The 13,846-nt window shown below is 41.1% G+C and overlaps 1 protein-coding gene across 1 annotated transcript in view; it reads right to left on the reverse strand.

Annotated features, from left to right (window-relative positions):
- GALNTL6 (polypeptide N-acetylgalactosaminyltransferase like 6) overlaps positions 1-13,846 on the reverse strand; it is a 487,161-nt gene that overhangs the window by 7,072 nt on the left and 466,243 nt on the right. Inside the window, exons 10-11 of the mRNA XM_040589013.1 lie at positions 7,566-7,682; positions 717-866 (exon numbers count right to left, since the gene is read on the reverse strand). Of these exons, the coding sequence (XP_040444947.1) occupies positions 717-866; positions 7,566-7,682 (267 nt within the window). The remainder of the gene's footprint in view (positions 1-716; positions 867-7,565; positions 7,683-13,846) is intronic.

The raw sequence follows: 13,846 nt of genomic DNA on the forward strand, positions 1-13,846 counted from the left end.
CGCTTCAGAGAAATGTATGCCCTTATCCTGCATAGAATACAGAGTTTATCAGTGAAATCTTTAATCATGGAAACTTGCTGATTAACCATTTAAAAAAACTAACAACAACTTGGTAGCATTACCAGGACTTTTTGCTCTAAATGAAGCTCTGACAGTTTCTAGCTTGACCTCCTGTTTCCAGTGATTTATAAAAACGGGCTGAAACTTAGCAGATCAAAGTAGTGTCTAAGCTGCTTATCTTTAGTTTATGAACTCCTGCCTTCTTTGGGCTTACAGCAGTGCTTTTAATGTTGATTGGTTTTGGTTTTTTATAAGGGATATTTTTCTGCCACTTGTGATCTTTAAAAAGTAGTAAAATAATATTTCACTCATGAGCTGCACTATTTGCTGCTGTCACATTGGATGAAAATATTTCCAACAGTGCCTCTGTTAAAATGACAGAAACATCTTGAAGCACCAGAATGGTAAAACACCTTTCAGGGAACAGATCCAACACAGACACCCTCTGAGCTGGATCAGATCCATTTTCATGTAAATTTGACCTAAATAACTGAACGATCAAAAGGAACATATTCTAGAGAGATTAAATTAAATTGGAATAAGACGGGGTGGATTTTAAAACAAAACTTCTCTGATTGGAAAACACAAGCCTGCGTTAAACGAAATGTAGGCTCAAGACAGTCTGAACCTCTGAGATGCCCCCCAGTGAGTCCAACCTTCCTATAGCTCCAGTGCTGGTTTCCCTTCATCCCGTGACAGTCATACAGTGTGACAGGGCTACTGTGCGAAATGGCATCGAAGCAGAACTTCCTGGTGTGAAGTGGCTCCCCGGGGCGAATGTCTTCCCTCCAACCAAAGGTGAAGAGCTAGAAAAACAATCAGGCAATATAATGATGTATTACTAGTGAAAAACATTTAAAACTACACATAAAGCTTGACGCATGTTTCCCTACTCCATATATCCCAACTGCTGGTTAAACGAGATCCTGCCTGTGTACGACTCAGTGATGCCAACTGCCTTAATTAAAAGGGCATCAGCAGTGTCGCAGAATATATGCCAGGAAGGCATAATCCATACAGCAGGGAAGAAAAAAAATTCTGGCAACTACTGTGGAGAGGAGAGGGGATATACTCTGTTACAGCCTTTAGTTACCCCAGTTTAAGCAGCACTTGCATGCACTAGGACTACAGCTACCTAGGACTCGGAAAGCCTCTGCCAGTGATGCTCCTCTAGCTCTCCCATTTGCGTCTGAAGAAGCTACCTAGAGAGATCTTCCCATTATAGCATCTTTCCCATGTTTAATGAACAGTTTCCTTCTGTTTATATGGGACACTGTTAGCATATCCTTTCTCAACTGTCTTTTTTTCCCTAAACAGCACACATTAAATGATCTTCGTCTTTCTGCTAGTGAAACCTGTGAGCTACAGGCAGCTTGTTAAAGTCCTTTTTCTCACTGCCTGAGAGGAACCATGGAGGAATACTTCTCAGTTAGACAACAGCTGCCTGAAATGATGCTGTGACATTGCAGTCTTTCAATCATCAGATGAAGGTGACAGGTCTGACAGCACCAAATTTAAAGATGCAGAGTGCATTTTCCTTTCCCATGGACCAATCCTTGTAGAAAACAGGCTGCAGGTTGTAAATTATTACCTAGAAGCTCTGCTGAGAGCTGTGAGGGGTTTTATCTTTTTTTTTTTTGTGTGTGTGTGGTGTCAGTGCTATTCTTTTGTTTTCTGCATGATTTTCTACAGTGTAAACCAAAAAATAAGATGCAGAAAGTGAAGCTCTCTTCAAACGAGCAAACTTTGCTAGTAGAAACTGTTCAGCTGTGATGGTTCATGTGGAACTGCACGCAGGCTTGTTATCCAGAGAAGCGACTCAGTCCATGGCGTGCTCAGACTGCCTCCAGCACTGCAGCTACCTCAACTCAGAGTCGTTTTTGTCCTTATCTAGCACCCTGCTCCCTGCAGTGTGTACATTCCCTGATAGAACCAGTATCCACGAATGAAGCTAAACATCATGAGTCTCCTCTGGCGACATTCAAAACCCACCTGGACACAACTCTGTGCAACCTGCTCTAGGTGAACCTGCTTTAGCAGGGGGCTGGATTAGATGATCTCCAGAGGTATCCTCCAACCCTGACCATTCTGTGATTCTGTCATGTGGGTCTGATCCTGGATACTTCTGTTGTGGTTGCCAGGTTTTAACTCTTTCATTGTGATAGCTATCTTCTTTCCATAGTCCTCCTAAAGATGCATCTTTTAAAAACACTGCATCTTCAATACTGTACCACCCTCCAAATGCCACATTTGAGAGGTGTTACTGTTTCCCTTGACCTCCAAGCACAAAATATAAGCATATATTTGAATATTTGCCTTTTTTCTTATGTGTCTTACTGTAAGCCCTTGTTCTTTCTGTTAGCTGCTGTCACTCCCTATTTACTTCTGTATTATAGTTTTCTAGACAGCATTTTCTTAATCTGCCCCTGTGTCTGCTTATTTCTTCTTTCTCCCAGAGTGCATTGTACATTTATCTGCAGTAAAATGCAGTGGACAGCTTTAACTTAATTTTCAAAGCAATTTCTGCTTTTCAAAAGGTTAAGTCTTTCTCCACTTTTCTTCATGTTTCTTGGAAGCAGCATCATGGACTCCCTAAACTTATTATTTCACAAGCAAAGACAGAAGTAAGATTTGGTACAGAAAAAAGCTACGCTGCTGTTTCCTTAGCAAAAGAGAAGCCCGAGATAATTTTCCTTTAAGGAAAGCCCAGCAAAAGCAATTTTCTTTCTCCTACCCTTTACCTTTCTATAGCCAAGTAATAAACCTAGAGTTCAAAGTGGTGAATAACAAATACCTAGAGGAATGGTGTGGAATAGTGGCTCTGCGTTGTTATCACTCTCATCACTACAACAAGAAAGAGATCCTCTTGCAGGACCTTCCTCATCTTTCCCAGTGGGTCACTCTCCAAATTTCTCATTCTGTGCATGACTGGTGAGCTGAAGGGCCGATATCTGCTGTTCTCTGGATGTTGGCTTGAGGACTACTACCCCACTGAATGCATCGGTACACCAGAAAGAGCTCAAGCCAGCCTTCAAATCAAATCATACTGATCCAGCTACCCCTCTACCCTTTCCAGTCCTCTGTGGTTTCTGAAGACTGCCAGGGTTGTGTCCTGTTAGAAAGTCATGACGTGGTAACAGGGGTTTTTAATTCCCTTCCACTGAAAACCAGGATCTGTGTAATACTAGATCTCAATGTTCAGCTTAGCACAGATTATTTTTCCTCCCTCTTAGCCTCCTGTTTCATAAAACAGTTTTATTTTTAAATCAACAAGTATGTCTTCTCCCTAGTGATACTATTATAAAATCAACCTTGTGAGAAGCAGGAACTCAGTTTTAGGACTAAGAGAGAGAAGAGAAAAAAAATTGTTCAGAAAAAAGGTTATGCTTCTCCATACACCCAATTAATATTAAAATTGTGAAATTACAGACAAACTTTTAAGGCCTACAGTCCTTTCAAACTCATAGTTTTAAGCTACCCCCCATTACTGTAAATTCTCTCTAGTTAACACTAAATCTGGCCAATATAAAAATTATCTCTCCACTGCATAATGTGCAACAATGCTACACGTTAATAGCTGAAGCCCTGAGTACATAGTTCTTTGCTTTACCACCACCTGTCACTTTGGATTTCGCTGTTCCTTTGACCTAAGCTGTTAGGAGCTACCTCTATCGGATTCTACAAGAAATGGATGAACCCTTTTGTACCACCCTTCATTCATTCCTGTCTGCTTGTTGATTTGAAACAAGGCTGCACCTAAATTTCCAGATACACCATTAACAAACAGCAGGCTGGTTCCTCACCTGCAACCCGCGGGGCTACTGTTCACTGCTCCCGGCTGGACTGGAGTAACCCTCCGTCCTGGTTCAGTGGATGCTCCTCCTCTGCCTTCTCTCATACCACAGAGCTCATAAAACACAGCCCCATTCTCTGCATCCCCAACCAAGCAACCCTTAGCCCTCACGCTTTAGTTTTTCATGCAGCCTAGCGCTGTCACACAGTAACTGTGGAAAATACAGCTTTCCAGCTTCATTTATAATTGGCACAGGGCCTGAAGAATGATTGCCTGATACAGCCATTGGCTTGGGAGCGTCTATAGGACAAAGGCCCTTTTGATGCCGTTAATGCTTTCCAGCCTGACAACGTAGCTCAATTACTCACTGCCTGGCTGGGGTCCGTCAGCTGGCATTTTGCTTTGACTACAGCGTTAGACTTGAGTGGACAAAGTGTGCCCCGTACAAAGATGAAACACCACATTTCAGAACTGGGCTCTGACTTGAATTATACCTCCGAGCAGAAAAGAAAGAGCTGGGCAGGTTGCATCACCACTTGTTGGGCTGTGTTAGAGGTGGTGCCTGTCCACCTGCTCCCTGGCCAGGCTGGGGGACTTGAGAAGAGAGAGTGATGCCTGTCATTTTCCTTTGCTGCTGGTTATCAGTCCACCAAAGCCCCAGTTTTCCCTGAAGCCAGAAGTTAGCTCTGGGAAGACAGAGGTGGAAGAATGCCACGCCATGCCATCCTCCTGCCCCTTCCCCTCTGTTTTTTAATTCTGGAGAAGTTTCCAGAAACCGCAGCAACACTCACCCTCACTTCCCACCCTTCTCCAGTTCACCAGAAAGGCTGCAAGTGACCCATGAACCTTTCGTCTGCTGTTTGCCTGCCTGGGCTTTTACAGTGCTGGGGTAGAAAGTCTCCTTCTCCTGAGGGCTGCTGAAGGGCTGGACCCCCCAGCACAGCTGCTGAGACTGTCAGCTTTTAATTCCTGCCCTGGTAATATAACATGAATCAAGTCGCAAAAAGGATGGTACCTCTGCCTAGCAGCAGCACAAGCACTGGCCCCATCAAGCTACTATACTTTGCCACTGAACTCTCTGCAAACTTATACCAGAAGTTACAAACCCACTCAGTGTCAACTCACGCTATTTGAAATACGATAATAAAATGCTTGATATTTTCATTAATACTGCTAATTTCTACTGGCATATGCAGGAATCATGCAGGCAACAAACTCAAGAAGACATAAGCAATAAAGAGGAGCTCTCTGAGGGTTGGTCAGGTGTTTGGCAGTTGTTCCCAAACACTCTTTAACAAAGTTAACCTTCACATCTTATTGTGGTGCAAGTGGAAGACCACATACCTTCTCCTCAGGAGACGTTTTGTTAAGACTGTGGTCTTACATGCACTGCAGGTAACGTTCCTGACTGAGCAGCCTCTGGGATTGGGTATGGAACTAGTCAAGAATTTTCCATCAAAATATACCAATCTAAAACACTTTTGGGAGAATTTTTTCTTCTATCAGCTGTCACTAACATAGAGACAGATTCTGCTTGCCGAGTTGGAACTTGCTATTTTGCCTTGCAGGTTCCTGGTGGGCTACAGGACACAGAGATGTTGGCTATGGCTGGAGCAGCGGAACATCAGGTGCTAACGCAGTGTGCATGGTCCCTCCACTGTGAGCTGAGGGAAACTGCAGGAAAAAGGGTGAAAAGGATGCTCTCTTGTTTCTGAAAAAAATCCCCCAAGCCCTGCATCACCAAAATGTTTTGACCTTTTAAAATTAATTTTTTTCAGAATTTCTTTTCTAGAGGAAGACCGAAAGTTCTCCTCTGGATGAAATATTTTGCACATACTGTAGTTTCCTATGGGATAGCAATTCTGAGTTTCAGTCAGGTCTACTACTACACTTGTTCGCCCCATTGTTTTGTATGTAAGATTCTGTAATTCTTTCCTTTCTTTCTGAAGTGGTACCTTTAAAATCTGCACCTTGCACAGACTCACCCTTGAAATCTATCAGCCAGATGAATGTGCCTCATACCAGAAACATGAATACTTGAATAAAATCAGTTTCTCTTTGTTTCTAAACTAATCCAAACCCCAACAGGATATTACCATTACTAAAACTATGCAAATAAAAAGTTGCCCAGCAATACGGTAATGGATATTATACTGGGTCCTTATCTAGTAAGTAAGACACAAAATCATCTTCTCAAACTTCTATTTTCCAGTTTTAGAAAATAAGGTTCCTTCCTACAAGAAAGTGAAATTACATTTATTTGCTTGTGATAATAAACGTCATTATATTTATACAGAATTATTTTATTTATTGACCTAATTTTATTTATTATTACCCTATTTTATATATTTATTACCCTAATTACCTTCTAAAAATTCTCAAACATTTCTCACCTGTTTTCCAGGATTTTTATTGCCAGGTGGATAAACTATTAGAAACTGTCTTCCTGTCAGGGGCAATAACAGCCTTTGAATGCAGGGCTACCTCCTGGCGAAGGGGGGGAAGCCCAAAACACACACCCCCCCCCCCCCCCCCCACCAATCCCTGGCAACAAATGAGCCACAACCGCAGAAACGGGGTGGCTTTGGTGGCAGGTGGGCTGCTGGTGGCATGGCGGTGCGGTGGTGTTTTACCCACACACCGGCAACGTGATGATCCAGTCTATGCCATACAACTATTTTCAATTAATCGCTTGAATTACTGGATGTCTTTCATGAACAAAAGAGGATTATATTTATCTAGCCTCAGCATCCTATCACCGTGCTGTATCTTTGGTAGCTATGTGAAGAAGTCTTTCAGCAGTGTTCTTTTCCCCGTGTTGGCACTTACCTAAATTGGGATCATCCTTCAGCTTCTCTGTTTCGTGCACTTGCACCTCTCCCCCTGCATTTCTCAGTATCCTTGGAGAATGATTTCTTGACCTCAGCACTTCAAATACCCATCAGAACTCCTCCCTCCGGAACTTCTAAGCTTTTACAAAGTGCCATGTGTGACTGCCAGGTCAATTTTTCTCCTCAGCACTGAGAATTTTTTCTAATCTGGGACCTTCCCCTGTGAAAGGCATGCTCACTGAAATTGCTAATCAACGGTTAGGCTGTACTTTTCATTTGGATTCTCTTCACTCACGTTGGCCAGACCCATAGCCTATGGGTCATGATCCTTTTCCTATGACACTCACAATGAGTACAGAGCTCTTTTCCTCCATGCTCCTGACAGCTAATATTTTTCTACCTAATCAACCTAGATAAAAGCTTTTTTTTGACTCTATCATTCCCTGTCTTTCTGAAACCCTGCCTTTCTAGCTTTTACCTATTTATCTCGCTTATGCCTCATATTCATTTAAAATGTTACCACTTATTGAGATAAAAGCATAAAAGCAGACAGCCACTAGAGCTTTACAGGCCCAGGCACCGTATTTAAAATATTTTCAAGTAACTGAATCAAAATCAACATGTTTTCACGAAAATGCTCTTTGGGCATTGCAATCCCTTTTGGAAATGAAGACTAATGTACAGCCCAGGTGGCAACTGGAATTTCTGAGGTTGTTTTAAAGAGTTCTTTGCAAAAGTTACCAAGGTCAGCAATAATCCAAAAATTGTTTTTACACCCTGCTTTACTTTAGGAAAAGGAGAAGCCCTTGGAGAAATGTTTAGAAACTGGAAAAGAGAAGGAACAATTTTACCCCGCTTTTCTCTTTCCACTGTTAAAATACCTGTTCATGTGACCATGTCCGTTCTGAGCCATCCTTCACACAGATGTCCAGCCTCAGCTCAGTCCCTGTGGCTCCATGTTTACTGTCCACACAGAGGTTGGCTGCCACATTTCGAATCTGCAAAACCAAGCAGCAACATTTCACATTAAACCAGGGTGCGGAATAAAGCTCCCAACATTAGGGGTTAGGAATTTAGCTCTGAAAGGCTTGGGACTGACCACGAGTTACATAAAACTGGTGGGAATCACTTTTTACAGGGTAGACAGCCACGTCCTGGAACGAAGTAGTCTTTTTGGGAGCTGCTTTAGACGCAGCAAAGTTTGAAATGTTCTGCTTAACAAATGAAAGGTAGGTCTGTACGAAATAGTTTCATGCAAAGACACAAAGAAAAAAAAATTCTGAGAAGTTCAAAGCTTGGTCTGACTGCTTCTTTCCTTCTATCAGAGCAAGAGAGATCAACTGTATTAAGAGGAAACGATTTCTGTGTGAGTCTCTCACATGCCTTGGAGCGGTATTTCTTAAAAACTCAGTACGCCCTGTTCCGATCCTTTTTTGTACTTTGACACAATGACACCATTGAAGATTAGGTCACACGCTAGTGCCCAAAGTGCATAAAATTAAAAAGTACTTAACAAATCTGTACTGAAACTATGCTTACCCACGGAGGCTCCTTGTGCTGTCTGCATGCCTTCTGCAAACATTCAGTGTGACTTATTCTTAAAAGAAAAGTCTCGTTTTTGAGACTGAGGCAACTGAGTAATAATTAATCTGTGACTATCAGTCATACCATTTATATACCACTGTTGTCACATATATTTTTGAAAGACTGAGCTGAAAAGGAGTAGGTTGCCCACTGCCACCAAAAAGAGTGAAATCACAACTTTATTTTGCAAATACATGCATATTTCTCCTTGAGTACCTTAGTTGGGCTATTTAAAATCTCTATAGACACCTCCATAATAAAGAGGATTTCTTTAAAAAAATTACACTGTCAATGAGATATACAGAAACTGATTAATTAAAGTGCACATACACACATGGAAACATGCACAAATTCTGTATGTGTAACATATAGAAAGCAGGTGAATATTTTGACATTCTGGCCACTACTTGGATTCTTATTTTAAAAAAAAGAAAAGCTAGATGTCAAATGGAGACGCAGTTGAGTTGACATTTGTATCTTTCCATGGAAAATATTTTAGAAGTCATTGTTGTTGCCATATTATATTAGAAAAACATAAATGTTGCTGCTGCATACCTCATACACATCCAAAAGATGGAAGATTTCTCAGCATAGCACAAAACAACGCAGGGAGGGGCAATCTTCATGCTTGCAAGACACATGGGAGACCTACTCTACTCTTTTTCTGATTCTGAGGGACCAGAATCAAATCTATTCTAAGAAATATCTAAGAAAGATTTAGACAGATGGGAAAGCAATAGGAAGTGGAGAAAATGTTAAAAGCATCACCTTCAAGAAAGATTTTAGGAGCTGCATTTGTTTAGCCTAGAAAAGCAAAGATTGGTCAAATGATGGGGGAGCATCACTCTGAGCCATTGGTTCCAAGAACTTTTGAGCTTTCACCAGAGCTCAGAGAATTATTCTTGTAAAGCTTGGACAAGCCCAGTTCCTTTTTTTTTCTTTTGTTTTTTTAGTTTTCTCAAGACAATAAAAATTATTATAGATGAGGTAAACCACTAGCATTTCATACACACAAACAGATGCAGAAACCCAGCACTGAGCAGCCCCACAGTACAAAGGGACACATTAACTGATGAAAAGGATGAAAGGTAATTAGTTCTCAAAAACCCTGCCTTCATTTTCATGTCACCCAGCAAGAGAGACAGGAAAGAATAATGAAGGGAATAGAATTTAATTTTATATTTGTAAAGCTTCATGTGAAATACCTACCTCAAGGACAATTTTTCGAGAGTGTTCAATCATTTCTCAGTGCACTTAAATTTACATTGTAGAAACAAAAAATTCTGGCCTAATACAAAATTAAATGATATATAAGAATAGAACTAATGCTCTAGAGCATGTGAGCTAATTACAACGGAGCTGCTAACAATTGCCATTAATAATTGGGGTATATTTATGTGATTCAGAATTCTAAAATGACAGTGAATACAGTCCATGCCCAATGAATGCTTATTGGATTAAACAGCTTTCATAATTTTGTCTCAATGGCATCAATCCATCCCATTCCCAGTCATTTGGACTATGCGGTAGGTATGTTCAATGCATTTCTGGAACAGGTTTGAGCTGAAGCTACATTTAGTTCCTTCAGTCCTGGAATCTGTCTTCCCTGTTCTTTATTTCCTCTCCTCTTCCCTCTGCTCCTGAAAGGTTTCCTTGAGTTAGATTTTCCTCTGCCTTGTTGCAGCTTACATGTTAGCTTATCCTTTTTTTGTTGTTGTTGTTGTTGTTTTATCCTTCCTTTCAACTGCAGAGGGGTTGAGGTTTGTTTTTCATTTTCTTTTTGTAATACAGGCATTTCAGTTAAGCTTGTGCTTTTGTTCTTTGGCATTTCTGTGTGGCCTTGGCAGCTGCTAGAAATTGAACTGAGCCATCGTGTTGCTGCCAGAGCCATGGGGAATATTCTGTTGCGCACCAGCACCACACAGCCTGCAAATCCCCTAAGATGCTTTCATGGACAAAGGAAGGAAAGCAGAAGCACAGCAAGGAGAGGCTTTTTTCTCATTTATACATTAATATGCATTTGAACTGCCTTGTCTCCAGTCACACAGCACAACGGATTTCAAATTTTTGAGGTTATGAGTTGTAACTAGCAAAGAAATAGCTAGTGATCCTAATACACTCACATTTCCAACATTCATATTGTGCAACTATAGAGAATTGGGATGAAGAAGAAACAGATTTTATCACCCATGCAGGTAGGGAATGAGTTGCCTCATACAAAGCTTATGTGCTCAACATTAAATACTATCATTTGTACATGCAGATAAGCATACGTGAAAAGCATGCTTTTGAGGACTCTAACAAAGATGGTTAGTGGTGATCTTAAAGGCTGTTTCAGAATTAAACATTCTGAAAAAAGCATACTTTATTTAAGTCATGATGTGTGTTTAGCTCTTGAAATGTCATCCTAACACATGTTGGGACATAGATACCAAGACGATGGGTCCTGTAGTCCTTATAGAGAGCAGCTGAGGCATAAAGTCACAGAGAATACAAACTCTAAGGGGTCTGTTTTCTCCCTCTTCTATGCTGCAGGGGCCCAAGCAAGGATGTGCTTCCCAGTGCTGCAGTAATGCTCAGGAAACAAAACCCTGTCATCTGAGTAGGATTTCTGCTGGTGTAGCATCTGACTTCTGTGGTTGAAATGAGGTAGCAAGCCATAAGGGGAAATCACGGAGTAAGCTTAGCTACAGTAATCCTTGGGTTTTACAAAAAGCAGTGAATTTACATTAAAACTACAGCTTGCTTTCTCTAAGTTAGCCAGCCTGTGTTAAAAGTCCTTTTCTCCATAGTAGACCAGGCCTTGAGAAAGAAGTAGCTTGTCTCACTGGCACTGCGATGGGAAAAGAGGAACGTGACGTAAAATAGGAGCTGGAACATGGGAGGACAGAAAGCTTGAATGCCTAGACCTTAGGTTTGAAGACGACACTACTACCTCTTGACATTTGAAGCTGCTGATTTAATAGACAGGTATTCAAATGGGGGGTGGGGGGGTAAGAGAGACATTTTTGGACACCTATCAAGACAGGAAAAACAATATTATAAAAATCAGGGGTTCCCAAACAGTGTTTACATATTGCAGAAGATATGGTCTCCCAGATAACTTGACATCTGGTTGAACTGCTGTTGGAGTTTTGCAGAAAGCTAGCAGTTATATGACCTAATAAGCTCCCTGTGTGAGAGGCAGATTGAGATGGTCTAGCACCACACTCTCAAAAACATAGTATTTGTTATTAGTACACGAGCACGGAATGGAAACTGGAAAGCAATGGATGTGTTGATTACTATGACAATCTTCTTGCCAGAAAAGCAACAGTCTTCTGAGGAAAAGCAAGGCTCACAGGTTATTGATACAATTTGCTAGCATCAATTTTGAGATCTTTGAACATTTGGCGGGAGCTGTTTAATGGACACACTAGCATGCTCCATGTTAAATGAGAAAACACCAAGACAACCTCCTCCCACACCCTTATACTTTAAAGCAAAGTGAATTTCCCCCTTTCCTTCGAAAAGAATGTATTTCACGCTGAAAAAGAAATTACAGGGGGAAATTAAAGCTTCCCAGGGTCCAGTGGTTATACCGACCAATATTCTTTGACAATTCTAAGACTCTACAACTTTGTTCACAGGCAAATGAGTTCCTGCAAGATTTGCTGTTGAGGTAGTGGGTGATGTCCTGGCTCTTGCAGCCTTGCCCTGTCTGCATCAGAGTCAGGCTGTCACCCAGGGACACTTGAGACATCCTGGGGGCAGAGAGGGGTGAGCCAGAGCAGGAGAGGGACTCACAAGGGGTCCTGGGAGCTACTCTGTATGCTTATCATGGCATGAAACTGTTCGCACCACAAGCAAAAAGTGGGAAAGCTTAGTAATCTAAAGACAACTTTATGTTCAGTATGGTCATCTGTCAGAAAGATGAATGTGGAAGATGGTGCTGGCACTATTCCTTAGGGTGCCCCAATATAGCAACAAGAGAGGCACCTTGGTGCTATCAGTTTATATAATACTTTCCATACATCTGATTTAATGCCTCAAGCAAGAACACAGCTGTAGCTCTTAGAAGACATTAGCAATGTTCATTTATATTGCTTTTTTCATTTGAGCAGCACTTAAAGCCACTTTTAGTGCACCGCTCACATTTTCAGATAACCCTAAGGCCATCAACGTCTACCGATCAAATATGGAAAAATGGGCCACATTTCCTGTCAACTAATACATAGTAATTTTAAAGGTATGCATCCTTTGTGTGAGTCATAAAAAGGAAAAGTTGAAGTTAAAAGAAGTCGAGCACTGCCAAAGACCTCACTGAAGAAACGGGGGACTCTGTTACTCGGCGCGACACTGATCCCGATGAAAGAATTTGAACAGCCCAGCTGTGCAGCACTGTGTCTGTGCAGGGTGGGGAATAGCTGGCTGTATAGCTTTTGTACAACAGACATGTGACACTGGGTGGGCTGAGATTGACTCATTAAGGGTATGAGGATGTCATTTTAAAAAAAGGAAGTAATCAAAAGAGAGTTTAGTGAGTCCTTAGGCTTTAATCCTTTTTCAAATGTGCTACTTGACTTAACTTCCTGGGTGACATTGTCATGTCAGTGCTGTAAAACAGTTCTGTGAAATCCATGAGTTCAGGACTGCGAAAGGAGTATTTTCAGGTCCCACAGCTTAGCACTGCTGTGGTGACTGAGAGACTGGCTGTGTATTAAATCGCTGAATGACAAGTTCATGTAACAGCAAATGAAACCAAGCTTAAATATTTCCCTTCTGACTGGGAAACATATGATTTTTTTCCGTATCACCTCGACTCTAGGACTTATGAAGTCTAAAGTAAATGACAATGGCTAACATTATACGATTGATTTACTGTAAAATGTGTTTTCAAAGATACTGTTGGAAGCTGTGATATCCGCACAATATACTCATGCTGGATCACAGCTTTTAGATTCATGAGTACTTCCTAAGAAATCATTTGGTGTCCAAATCTCACCTAATGCAGCTATTGTTTTAACTTCCTTCAACAGGATTTCAAATGCACATTACAAATAAATTATTCTGTCTTAAAAAGGTAATGGGATGGGTATTACTGTTTTTCAACTGGTAACATACTTTCCAGTATAAATTTGGACGGATAAGAACAAAACCAAATTGAAAGCCTTCCTTTTCTCCCTGGTGGGAGAGAAAAGAGTACAGTTACCTCACCCAGACACAGAACTGATAGTCTCACTAACCTTAATCTGTCTGGATTTGCTGTTGCTGCTTTACAGCACATATTTGAGATGTTACAAGGTAGAACAGAATAGCAAGGCAACATACACCCTGCCAGCTGCAAAGGAGAAAAGGCACAAACATTCAGAAGAGATAAGGCCGTGACAAGTGTAGTGAAGAAGACTGGGTTTTGTTTTTCAAATTTCCTTCTTTTCCATCTTGACCAGATTTTGTCAAGAAATGCAAGAGTCAGATTTTAAATAAATGTGTTTGCAAAAAACAAGGAGCTGTACAGAAGCTGTTTATGAGATGTCTGTTTTCACACCACACACTTTCACTAGCTAGAGCAAAAAATTGCCTGAGTACCTCATTGTTT

Source organism: Falco naumanni, chromosome 1 (assembly GCF_017639655.2).
Source record: "Falco naumanni isolate bFalNau1 chromosome 1, bFalNau1.pat, whole genome shotgun sequence".
NCBI classification, from domain to species: domain Eukaryota; kingdom Metazoa; phylum Chordata; class Aves; order Falconiformes; family Falconidae; genus Falco; species Falco naumanni.